This window comes from Salmo salar, chromosome ssa14 (genome assembly GCF_905237065.1).
Source record: "Salmo salar chromosome ssa14, Ssal_v3.1, whole genome shotgun sequence".
NCBI lineage: Eukaryota > Metazoa > Chordata > Actinopteri > Salmoniformes > Salmonidae > Salmo > Salmo salar.
The window spans coordinates 63425026-63438445 of NC_059455.1; the positions used below are offsets into that span (position 1 = coordinate 63425026).

General features: G+C 42.6%; 1 protein-coding gene across 2 annotated transcripts; it reads left to right on the plus strand.

Annotated features, from left to right (window-relative positions):
* The first annotated feature begins 2378 nt into the window (after positions 1 to 2378).
* LOC106569991 (glyceraldehyde-3-phosphate dehydrogenase) lies at positions 2379 to 9985 on the plus strand. 2 transcript variants are annotated; one of them, XM_014141819.2, is made up of 12 exons: positions 2379 to 2480; positions 3050 to 3095; positions 5003 to 5102; positions 5212 to 5321; positions 5618 to 5708; positions 5976 to 6091; positions 6344 to 6425; positions 8145 to 8296; positions 8461 to 8539; positions 8679 to 8762; positions 9250 to 9347; positions 9685 to 9985. In XM_014141819.2, exons 2-12 carry the CDS (start codon positions 3073 to 3075, stop codon positions 9752 to 9754), a joined length of 1005 nt encoding a protein of 334 aa, XP_013997294.1. In that variant the 5' UTR covers positions 2379 to 2480; positions 3050 to 3072; the 3' UTR covers positions 9755 to 9985. The 2 variants fall into 2 exon arrangements, with proteins under 2 accessions (XP_013997294.1, XP_045550612.1); XM_045694656.1 differs by lacking the exon at positions 2379 to 2480 and adding an exon at positions 2811 to 2846 and having other exon boundaries at positions 3024 to 3095.
* The last annotated feature ends 3435 nt before the right edge of the window (positions 9986 to 13420 follow it).

A 13420-nucleotide genomic window follows, 5' to 3' on the forward strand; every position in this document is an offset into this window, starting at 1 on the left:
GGCAGGCATGCTTCTGGTAACTTCATTTGGCTGAGTCTACCTTTTAAAGGCTCTGCATGGTCAATCCGATATCTGCAGTGGCCGAACAGCATTTACATCAATTTGGCCTCTGCAGAAGTCAGGGCATTCATACTTCTTGCGCTTTGTGTAGCAGAGCAGAGCTGTTGTGAAGGAAGTTGTCAAGGAAGTGAGTTTGTGTTTATACAGGACCTCCCGCCCCCACCTACCATCAACCAATCATGTCAATACAGCCGCCGCAGTGTTAAAACATTTGGGAAGCACATGGCAATGTGGTATGGCGCTTGATTGGGCCTCTGCAAAACCTCCGGAGGCTTCGCAATAGAGTACCACAGTATGAGTCATAATCAGTGGCGACCCATCATTCAGGGTTTTGCATGTTATTTTTGCATTTATATGTGTCACGTATCAGTTTACAAACAATGTAAAAAATTATAATTGAGTTAATAAAGCCGCATACAAACTTGGTCTCCTTTTTGCTTTCTTGAGTAAGGCAGCTCCAAAATGCAGCTACTGTGCTTTCTGTGGTGGTGCGGCTGCCAGCAGAAAATATGGAGTTTAGGGGTTGGTAATGTTCTCTTGTTGCGCTGTGATTGGCTCAGTGTTCTGTCACTCATGGGGACACAGTGTCACCGCAAAATCTACGGGTAGAGCTTGAAAATTCAAGCCTCTTGGGTGCTGCCATAGAGTTACATTAGAAGTGCCATCCAAGAAGGCTCAAGGTCATTGGCCACAGATACAATGATGTCAAATCACGTTATATCTACAGTAGCTTTGATTGGACTGATCATGTCAACATCATACTTTCAAAATCTTAGCTAGCAAGCTAGCAATCAACATCATGAATCAAGTTGACAATCTCCTGGCAAATCCTTTTCAATCCTTGTAATGTGAAGAGAAATAATGAAGAGAAAGTATAGATAAAATGTATCGATGCTCATCGACCATTGGACATAAACTTTACACAACAAGTTGAAAATTGCAAATTCAACAATGAGTGGTTTGGAAGGAATTAGTGGCCAACTGCAAGCATTGCAAAGCAATCACTAACCTGCTATTCAGTGGAGTGGGTGTGTGGTCCAAGTCTGGGCATAAGGGTTTCTTTTCCAAGCTTAAAAGGATACACATTCAACATTGACCATGCTGTCATTCACGCATGACTTCTGCCACGCTCAAAACAACTGGAAACTCGGAAATGGGAAATCTCAGACTTCAGTGAGATGAAGACAACTGGGAACTCAGAAAAAAATGATCTCAGACGGAGAAAATACGTTTTGAACGGTCATCCAACTCGGAATGGCAAGTTGGGAACTTTTTTTCTACATCTCTGACCTGAAGATCACTGACATCATCATGATTCAACCTTGTTTTTTTAAGAGTTCCCATTTGTCTTGAAAGCACCACAAATCCAGAGAATGCCAGACTTTGATGACAAAGTTTGATGACAAAATTTTCCCACGAAGAACCGCCGTGCCACCTTCCTATTCAAGTGAGCACAGCACAACAAGGTGAGTCCAAAAATGTATTGTATGCTGCTGCATAAATTATGCAATATTCCAGGGAGATATGTATACTGTAGCCAAGAAAGTAATACTAAGTGTATGTTGTGTAGTAAGCTGTTAGTAGCGCATGTGCTTCACCCTAATAATTTGGTCCCTTTTCCCCTCATAATTCAGCCTACTGTTCTGACTTGGTGGTGCACATGTAGCCTACAACATGTTTTTGAGAAATGTAATCATTGAATATTATAAGAGCTTCCCTTGTCTGCTTATATGTCCCCTTTATTTATCCTACGGTTCTGACTTGGTGTACAGGGAGAATACTGTAAGAACGGCCCATGTTCTGAATTATGTCGCTGTACATTTCAAAAGTGCTGAACAAATTGTTATATTGACTACGTCAATTAATGTCATTTTGATAAAAGTCACGTGGTCGGAGAGATTTACCTGGTTATCAAAATGTTACACCAGGGCAACCCGAAACACAGCCCTTATTTGAAGTGTTTCTAATATTTCCTATGGGAAAAATGAATGGTGGAAAAACAATTGGAACCATTTCCCTGTTTGAATGCTAGGTTTTATGGGTATTATGACACCTCCACCTTGGGGCTCTATTGTGTCACACCCTCCAGAAATGTATTGTAATGGAGAAATTAGTTAATCAATCCATCCAAACCCACCATTTTAATTGATTATTATATGAATGGAATATAAAACTAGACTGAAAATGATTTAAAACATGATTTTGCCAAGATGCACCCACCGTCCAAATTAATGGTGTAGGTTTTTAGTTCTGTACTTCCTTGTCGATTGATAAGCGACAACGACCTTGACACTCTGGCAGGGCGTGCGGACGCGGAGGCGTGTCCAAGGACTCAATGGGAAGATAAAATGCAAGCGCACCTTTGCTCGTCCCCGCTTCCCCTTGCAAACAAGTGGACAGACAGAGGCTATACAAGAACGGTACTTTTAAACGTTATTTGTTTCTTATGCCTTCAAAACTAACTTTAAATGACAGTTTCATGTATGTGTTTATTGTATGTGATTTACGCACTACTCATTGTAGACCTAGGCTTATCTGGCGTTTTGAATTGCTTTCTTTTATGACTGCGCATCGTGTTTGTAAATGTTCTTTGGCATGCATATTTAGTCACTTCATTTTCTTTCAACATTTTCTAAGACAGTTTGGTGAACTGTGTACATTTTTATAAATGACTCACTGCCACAGACTCGATTGTCTCATGGCTATTTAAAAATATTCTTCTTTCTATGACTTAGTCAGTGACTTGATTGACGTACATCGTCTCCCAAACTCAACCCTGGGGACTCCAATTAGTGGACTTTTTTGTTGCTTTCACAACACCGCTGATCCAAATAGCCTAATCAAACTGAGTTGATCATTTGAATCAGCTGTCTACTGCTAGGGTGAAAGACAAAACTAGTTTTGGTAACACTGACATGGATGCTTATTCAAATTTTGCATTATGCTCATGTTACTTGTGGATACAAAGTTAACTACTTTTTACTTTCAGAGGACTAGACCATATCAGGCGAAATGGTGAAGATTGGGATCAATGGGTAAGTTGCTTTTGTTATATTTAGCTTAAATAAAGTCTTATAGTATTTTAACACTGGCTGAATTTGGCTTTTGTATAAAAGCTAGACAACCAAGTTTTAAAAGGTCACAAGAGACCTTGGATTGCATTGCACAAATCCCTTGATACAGTTTGTGTACTTCAGAACCAAGGTGGCGGACAGTTCAAGCCATACTGTAGCTACTAGTTCATAAGCCAAGTCTGGACACTTTCCCTGTCCATTCTCTACTTATTTATAGTTTGGGTGTCACACCGCCTCTGCAACACTCCTGTAGAAAGCCTCTCCTCAGCTGTCATGTCTTTATTCTATCTAATAATACTCTGTTAAAGTTTAGAGCTCAGATTGTTTGGAGGAGCTCTTAGACAATCCTATCCTTCTAACCATTATTTGGCCAATACATGGCTGTAAGTTAATATATATATATTTTTGTGTGTAACCTTTTATTTAACTAGGCAAGTTGGTTAAGAACAAATTCTTATTTAGAATGACAGCCAAACCTGGGCCAATTGAGCACCGCCCTATGGGACTCCCGATCACGGCCGGATGTGATACAGCCTAGATTTGAACCAGGGACTGAAGTGATGCCTCCTGCACTGAGATGGTGCCTTAGACGGCTGCGCCACTCAGGAGCCCAATGACTGAATAATTGAGCTGCACGAAGACTAAAGTTGGATATGATAGGCCCTTTCTAAAAATAAACATGAAGTCGAAGTCAGTTGCCCATTTTAAACCGGAAACAGTGACATGAGATTGTTCCAATTCTGCTGTTGTGCTGATTGACCTTTATACAGTGTGGAAACTAAAGTCTTATCACTGAGTGCAATAAATCCTCCTGACTGTTCAGTTCCCTCAACTGATGTCATGGATGCGTTGAGTGTGACAACTTCATTGACTAGAACAGGACTTGTTAATGGGAATGGATAACAAGGGATTTGCTCCAGAACACCAACTGTTTACCTCCTAATGTTACCAAATGGGCACTTGTTTTTCACCTTGTTTTTACTCAGTTCTGACGCACTGAGTCCTTTGTTGGTCAATACATTGACCCTTGTGAACAGGACACCCTTGTAGTTGGTGGTGTGTCAGCTTGCGTCACTGGACAAAGTTCAAATGAGTTTAAACATAACAAGGATAATAACAATGCATGACAGTGAAGCCTCAGTTTTAGTATCCACTCTGAACTTGATTGCTCAATATATACCACAAGGCAGCTCTGCACTAATTGACTGCTGATGGTATCTACATGGAAGTTAATACTTCAGCCGCCCGGCACTGACATCTTTTTAAATTGAGACTGAAAACGATTCTAGACTGGAATCCAGTTTACTTTCAGTGTCATCTAGATTCATATGCCTTATTGACCTTAAATATTTCTCAACCGCTAACAAACTGAAGTCTCCTGCATTCAGTATTTGACTGTGGTCCTGTCATTAATCTGCTTGAGTTACACAGTAACCATCAGACTTCATTTACTTCACCTAAGTGAACATACCTATGTGGATTGCGCTAAACACTTCACCGAAGTTATGCTGAAACTAGACCTACACCACTGATGGCATTGTGGCTTAATCTAGTTTAAACACTAGGACAAAATATATTTGCTTTTGGTGGGTAATGTAACTGCACAGGCCAACCAAGCTTTCAAATCTGTCTTTTCTAACCTGATTTTCCAATTTGTCCTCAACCCGCACTTTCTCGTCACTTCTGGTCACGCTGCACAAACCATATTAGGCATAAACAAAGGCTCTGGGCTGCAAATGTCAAGTGGTGTTATCAGTCAAGGTTGGAAGGCCTTGTAGAGCTGTCAGTATAGGGCTGCTGCTACCTGCTGGTGTGGTCATATGGATACATGGGGATTAATCATAAAACGATCTGATTTCGCTTCTCAGATTTGGGCGTATTGGGCGCCTGGTGACCCGTGCTGCCGCCAAGAGTGGAAAAGTTGAGGTTGTCGCCATAAATGACCCCTTCATCGACCTGGACTACATGGTGAGAACTTTATACTGCATTTAGAAGTGCAGTACACTTAAGAATGTAAACTATACCTTCTCAGGTTTTTACTGTACCATGACTGACTGTAATTGCCCCTGTTCCATAGGTCTACATGTTCAAGTATGACTCTACCCACGGTGTTTGGAAGCACAGTGAAGTGAAGCAGGAGGGTGGAAAGCTGATCATTGGAAACCTCCACATCACAGTTTTCCATGAGTGGGTTTTCCTTATTCTTTTAAGTACATTAGTTCAAATTACACATTTGGATGGTTTCCTGCACCCATATGAAGCTTAGAGGTGGACTAAAAAGCACTTTCAATGGAAATGTCTCACTGGTTCTGGGGAAACTGCCCCATTGACTCTTGGGCGTGCCAAGGCTGACGCTTGGGAGTGCTTGATCGGTCTAGACCACTTATGTTAGGATGCCTATGGGTTTCACACCAATTGGAACCATTCGATATCTGTAATTGAATGCTAGGTTTGTGGCTCTTAATCCCAACTTCCATCTTCAGGAGGGACCCCACTGCCATCAAATGGGGTGAGGCTGGAGCTGACTATGTTGTGGAGTCTACTGGTGTGTTCACCACCATCGATAAAGCTTCTGTAAGTACATCCGTTCACTAGCAGTAGGAAGGCCATGGTCACATTTTTATATAGTTTAGGATATTGGCGAGCGTTCATTATAATTTTGGTAGGCATGTTGTGCAGTGACCCCACTTTACATGAACACTTTTTTTTTACCTCTAGACTACTGCTTTTAAACATACCTGTTTTTTTAACTATGTGCTTAAAGGTTGTCTGGCTTGGTTCATTCACTGGCTTTGCTATTCCACAATGTCCTTTGCCCTCTAACCCTAACCGTCACAACAGGCTCACCTGCAGGGAGGTGCCAAGAGGGTCATCATCTCCGCCCCCAGCGCCGATGCCCCCATGTTTGTGATGGGCGTTAACCACGAGAAGTACGACAACTCCCTGAAGGTTGTCAGGTAAGCCCCCCCCTTCATTTCATCTTTAAAGAGCAGTGGTAATTCCCTGTGGCCAAAAGATACCGTGTACAAAGAATGGCTGAAACAAACACGCACTGTGTGCATTATTTAGACTCCTTCCCCTCAGTCCTGAGGTAATATTTTAATTTAAATAAATGGTGCATTTGTTATGAGTCTTGAATGCGTTTGTTGCACAAATTTAATTTATTAAACATTTGTGCTGGTATGATAGTAATTGTGACGTCCTTACAGCAATGCCTCCTGCACAACTAACTGCCTGGCACCCATCGCCAAGGTTATCAATGACAACTTTGGTATTGTTGAGGGTCTCATGGTAAGACCAGATTTCCTTCAGTGTTTTGACTTTGTCGCTGTGTGGTACTTACTGGAATGTATACTCTGCAAAAAATAAACATCCTCTCACTGTCAACTGCATTTATTTTCAGTAAACTTAACATGTGTAAATATTTGTAAAAAAATAAGTTTCAAGACATAAACTGAACAAGTTCCACAGACATCTGACTAACAGAAATGGAATGTAAATCAGTATCTGGTGTGGCAACCAGCTGCATTAAGTACTGCAGTGCATCTCCTCATGGACTGCACCAGATTTGCCAGATCTTGCTGTAAGATGTTACCCCACTTCCACCAAGGAACCTGCAAGTTCCCTGACATTTCTGGGGGGAATGGCCCTAGCCCTCACCCTACGATCCAACAGGTCCCAGATGTGCTCAATGGGGTTGAGATCCGGGCTCTTCGCTGGCCATGGCAGAACACAGGAAATCACACAGAACAAGCAGTATGGCTGGTGGCATTGTCATGCTGGAGGGTCATGTCAGGATGAGCCTGCAGGAAGGGTACCACATGAGGGAGGAGGATGTCTTCCTGTAACGCACAGCATTGAGATTGCCTGCAATGAAGACAAGCTCAGTCCGATGATGCTGTGACACACCGCCCCAGACTATGACGGATCCTCCAAATCGATCCCCCAGAGTACAGGCCTCGGTGTAACGCTCATTCCTTTGACGATAAACGCGAATCCAACTATCACCCCTGGTGTGACAACTGTCTCGTCAGTGAAGAGTACTTTTTGCCAGTCCTGTGGCCCAGCGATGGGTTTGTGCCCATAGGTGACATTGTTGCCGGTGATGTCTGGGGAGGACCTGCCTTACAACAGTCCTACAAGCCCTCAGTCCAGCCTCTCAGCCTATTGCGGACAGTCGAGAACTGATGGAGGGATTGTGCATGGAGGGATTGTGCATTCCTGGTGTAACTCGGGCAGTTGTTGCCATCCTGTACCTGTCCCGCAGGTGTGATGTACCGATCCTGTGCTGGTGTTACATGTGGTCTGCCACTGCGAGGACGATCAGCTGATCTTCCTGTAGCGCTGTCTTAGTCGTCTCACAGTACAGACATTGCAATTTCTTGCCCTGGCCACATCTGCAGTCCTCATGCCTCCTTGCAGCATGCCTAAGGCACGTTCACGCAGATAAGCAGGGACACTGGGTGTCTTTCTTTTGGTGTTTTTCAGAGTCAGTGGAAAGGCCTCTTTAGTGTCCTAAGTTGTCATAACTGTGACCTTAATTGCCTACCGTCTTTAAGCTGTTAGTGTCTTAATGACTTCCACAGGTGCATGTTTAATTGTTCATTGAACAAGCATGGGAAACGGTGTTTAAACCCTTTACAATGAAGATCTGAAGTTTGCATTTTTACAAATTCTTTGAAAGACAGGTTCCTGAAAAAGGGACTTTTTTTTTACTGAGTTTAGTAGTGTGTAATTAACACTGATGTAAATGCTAACATTAATGGTCATTAGTGTATCAATCTATCCAAACCCTCCTGGTTCACTTATTAGTATCAATGAATTATCAATTTCTGGTTTGTTCATATCATAAAAGTAGTTGGTTGAGATGAGTCATGGGTGTATCTCAATGACTACTTTTGAGGTATGAACATTTCCAAAACGTAGATTCTGGAACGTCGTATCCATTTAATTTTGGTGCCCTCCATAAACCATGCCTAGACTAACGCCCCTACCACTGGTTTCCCCCAGAGCACTGTTCATGCCGTCACAGCCACACAGAAGACTGTTGACGGGCCCTCCGGTAAGCTGTGGAGAGATGGACGTGGTGCCAGCCAGAACATTATCCCTGCCTCCACCGGTGCCGCCAAAGCTGTGGGAAAGGTTATCCCCGAGCTGAACGGGTATGAACCAATCAGGATCACTTTAATGGAGGTTTTGACTATGGGATGACTGCTGGGATTTATGACCCTAGTGCTTTTTACTAGGGACAAGTTTATTTTTTTTAAGATGCTTGAACTGCTTAATGGTGTGGCTCCTGACCCTTGTTGGTCTTTCTAACCCACAGCAAGCTGACCGGCATGGCCTTCCGTGTCCCCACTCCCAACGTGTCCGTGGTTGACCTGACTGTCCGTCTTGAGAAGGCTGTAAGTCTCGAACCACTTTATATGCTTTTGCTTGTCTACTAGGGTTAAACTGGGAGTTTGGGGTAAGTTACCAGCATTACAGCAACAGGCACTTCATACATGTGTGGTTTACCTTTTTTAACATGTTTGTCTGCTTTAGGCACCTTATGACGAGATCAAGAAGGTCATCAAGGCTGCTGCTGAAGGACCCATGAAGGGAATTCTGGGATACACAGAGGACCAGGTACATTTCTCCACTCTGTCCCAATCTGTCATTTAATTTTTTTCTTAGTGTGCACTTGTATACTATTTCCTATGAGTAAAACAACTAGATTAGTCAAGATCAGTTTACCAAACTGACCTGGCGCCTCAATGCATGTTTTTGCTTTGCACTACACAGCTGACTCCAATAACTCATTATCAAGCTTTGATTATTTGAATCGGCTGTCTAGTGCAAAAACCAAAACGTGAAGTTTGGACAAACCCTGGTCTAGATCAGTGTTTCCCCCAACTTCAGTCCCAAGCCGTTCCATGTATTCCAGAACTAGCACAGCTGATTTGAATGTGGGATTATTAGCTGACCACTTTACTCTGCTGTGTTAGTTCTGGAATACATGGAATATGTGGATGAAGTGCACCAAGAACAGGCAACATTTCCTTACTCTAATGCCTGGGGCCTCAAAGTCAGGCTGAAATGTCTAAGCTCCAGGCTTGTTGCTTCCCCCCCGCAGGTGGTATCCACAGACTTCAACAGCGACTGCCGCTCCTCAATCTTTGACGCCGGTGCAGGAATTGCGCTCAACGACCACTTTGTCAAGCTGGTCTCATGGTATGTATGCAGGAACCTACACACCCTTGCAATCTCTCACCATGTGTCCACCCACTCAATGTTTCATTGATGTACAGCGGTGTATTGTTTGCATTGCAGTGAATGTGCTGTTAAAACATTACAAAAGTCAGTGTGTGTATATATAATGAACAGAGCCTTGAGCAACATTGACAAACTCAAATTAAAGGGAAGTTGCAATCTAAACCAGGGTGTATGTCACTCACCCAGATGCAATCAATGGTGTGCTGGCACAGAATTACAACAATCATTGAATTAGTATAGCCTTTTCTGTAATTTGTATGGTTTTGTGTATTCTCTAACTTTCTCTTTTCCACAGGTACGACAACGAGTTTGGCTACAGCAACCGGGTCGTTGACCTGTGTCTGCACATGGCCTCCAAGGAGTGAAGCTTCCAACTCCAAACCCCCACATCCCATGACATATTCCTTCTCCTGAACGGACATCCCACCAATCCACCACCAGAAAAAAAGAGCCTGTAGTGAACTCCAAGGCAACATTTTCATAAAAGGTCACTGCTGTTTAGTGTGAGGACTGAATATTTCTGCTTGAAGGGTATCTTTTTACTGCACTATGGCTTAATTTGCACTGTCAGACAATAAAAGTCCCGTTTGTGAAAACTGTCCTCGTTCTTCCAGAGCACATTTTCATTACGGCGCGCAACAGCATTCTGATTTTCTTTAGTTTTGCAACAGAAAATAAATCTTTATTCCAGTTGGTGCCTAATAAACCACCCTGCATGGACTAACATCCCTAGCCCACAGTTCACGTTGCCATAGAACAGACGGGCACTCCAGTAAGCTGGAGAGAGGTTCTAGTTGGCGCATCACTCGTGTCGCTAAGGCTGTGGTATGAACCAATCCAGGACCACTGGGTCCCTAATAGGTTTTTATCACCTGTGATGAATAGGATTTGTGTACTGCTTTTCACTCAGGTGAAATCTAAATTCTAATGCAGTCATGGAGATGCAGCTGGTTTAAAGTAATTGACGTACCCAACTGCTGTGACTTGTAAAAAAGGGTGTAAGTTAAGATGAACTACAGTATTGAACAGATTCTTTTAAATTTAGGACATTTTGTTTAGTGTAGTTCTAAATTTAACTTTGCCCTGCCAGCCAGCATGGCCTTCCGTGTACCCCCTTGTCTGTGTGACCTGACAACCCATCTTGTAAGTCTAGCCTGGCTGATCCAGAACAGAGTAGCAGAATGAAATCGGACAGCTCAGATTCATTGACGGGTCAAGGAGGTACTCGGCTCCAGACTCATTGTAGGAAACGTAATGTCTGTGGGCGTGGCATAGCGTTTGGTTGGAGCAAGGAGTCTGGGTAGCCAAGCAAGTCTCAGTATTTCCTATGAGTTTATTAGTGTTAAGGGCCAGGGTTGGTTCAATTCACTAAATCAACTGATTCTATCAAATTGGCAGATTCCTGCATTAATAAAATTAGCATTTTCCCACTTGTGGATAAAAAGCAATGCTTGACGACTGTGCACAAAGTTGAACCACTTCCTGGTAATTTCGAGAAAGAAATCACTGACCTGGATTGGTGTGCAAGCTTTCTTTTGCTTTCACCATGTTGGATTCAAGAAAGGGAGGTAAGGATGCATTTTTAGGAGTTTTAAAAAGGGCCCAAGCTTTCCTTACTCATGTCCTGTGCCTCAGCCATAAATGGTAAAATCTAAGCTCAGACACAGGAGCTGTAGTGTCTTTTTTTTCACACCTTCATCCCTCAGGTGGTGTCCAGACCCCAACAGTGTCTGCTGCTCAATCCACGACGCCATTGCACTTGACCTATGTCAAGGGGCTCTCTTGGTGTGTATGCAGGAACTTACTCATCCTTGCGACACCACAATTGGCACCAGACATGAGCTATGTATGTTCATCCATAACCTGTCTGAATGTTTTCATTTCATGTAAGAGTACGTGAACGGGGTCAAATGTGGTTGTAACTAGTCTTCAAGTGTTTAAGTCACAATCACCAAACCAACTTAAAACATTCCATTTATATTTTTTTTTACCTATAACTTTACATTTGCATAAAAGCTCCATAGGCTATAATAGTCCATTTAGGATTCACCACTGCTCCTGAATCAAGCTACGCCAAACCAATGTTGAAATGTGAAGTTAAATTGCTCGTCAGCTTTTTGTTACCATTTACACTTGAACTATAACCATTTTAAATGAACATAAAAGCTACATTGATACTGTAACGTCTTCTCTAGACGAAACAGAATTGCGGTGCTTTTCACTTAAGTATTCCCTGAACTCAAAGCTAACCCTGAGTTGGTTAAACTGAATTTTACAAATGTAGCTATCCCTCAACTATGAACTGAGCATCCTTTTCCCTCCAACAAATCACCTTCCTATTGGTTATAACTTGTAGTCCATGAAGAGGGCAGACCATGACCCAATTGGTTATAACTTGTAGTCCATGAAGAGGGCAGACCATGGCCCTATTGGTTATAACTTGTAGTCCATGAAGAGGGCAGACCATGACCCAATTGGTTATAACTTGTAGTCCATGAAGAGGGCAGACCATGGCCCTATTGGTTATAACTTGCAGACCATGACCCAATTGGTTATAACTTGTAGTCCATGAAGAGGGCAGACCATGGCCCTATTGGTTATAACTTGTAGTCCATGAAGAGGGCAGACCAAGGCCCTATTGGTTATAACTTGTAGTCCATGAAGAGGGCAGACCATGGCCCTATTGGTTATAACTTGTAGTCCATGAAGAAGGCAGACCATGACCCTATTGGTTATAACTTGTAGTCCATGAAGAGGGCAGACCATGGCCCTATTGGTTATAACTTGTAGTCCATGAAGAGGGCAGACCATGGCCCTATTGGTCATAACTTGTAGTCCATGAAGAGGGCAGACCATGGCCCTATTGGTTATAAGTTGTAGTCCATGAAGAGGGCAGACCATGGCCCTATTGGTTATAACTTGTAGTCCATGAAGAAGGCAGACCATGACCCTATTGGTTATAACTTGTAGTCCATGAAGAGGGCAGACCATGGCCCTATTGGTTATAACTTGTAGTCCATGAAGAGGGCAGACCATGGCCCTGTTGGTTATAAGTTGTAGTCCATGAAGAGGGCAGACCATGGCCCTGTTGGTTATAACTTGTAGTCCATGAAGAGGGCAGACCATGGCCCTATTGGTTATAAGTTGTAGTCCATGAAGAGGGCAGACCATGGCCCTATTGGTTATAACTTGTAGTCCATGAAGAGGGCAGACCATGGCCCTATTGGTTATAACCTGTAGTCCATGAAGAGGGCAGACCATGGCCCTATTGCTTATAACTTGTAGTCCATGAAGAGGACAGACCATGGCCCTATTGGTTATAACTTGTAGTTTGGCTCTGTACTCAGCACTTTGAATTTCAAATGATACAATGACTATGAGGTTAAAGTGCAGACTGAACCATTTAGAAATTGCAACCCTTTTAGTACATAGTCGGTACATTTTAGGGGACCAGAAGTATTGGGACAAATTCACCTATACAGTATATGTATTAATGTAGTCAAATGTTTAGTATTTGGTCCCATATTCCTAGCACGCAATGATTACAACAAACTTGTTGAGATGCATTTGCTGTTTGTTTTGGTTGCGTTTCAGATTATTCTGTGCCCAATAGAAATGAATGGTAAATAATGTATAAGTGTCATTTTGGAGATACTATTATCGTACATAAAAATATAATATGTTTCTAAACACTTCTACATTCATGTGGATGTTACCATGATTACAGATATTCCTGAATTATTCTTGAATAATGATGAGTGAGAAAGTTAAGAGACGCACAAATATCATAAAGACATGCTAACCTCTCACCATTCCAATAACAGGGGAGGTTCGCATTTTGGGGGGGGGTATGGTATTTGTGCATCTGTAACTTTCTCACTCATCATTATTCACGATTCATTCAGGATTATCCATAGCGGTAGCAGTCTGCACTTTAACCTCATAGTCATTAAATCATTTAAAATCCAGTGCTGGAGTACAGAGCCAAAACAACAACAACAAAAATTCACTCTCCCGAAACATTTGAAGCT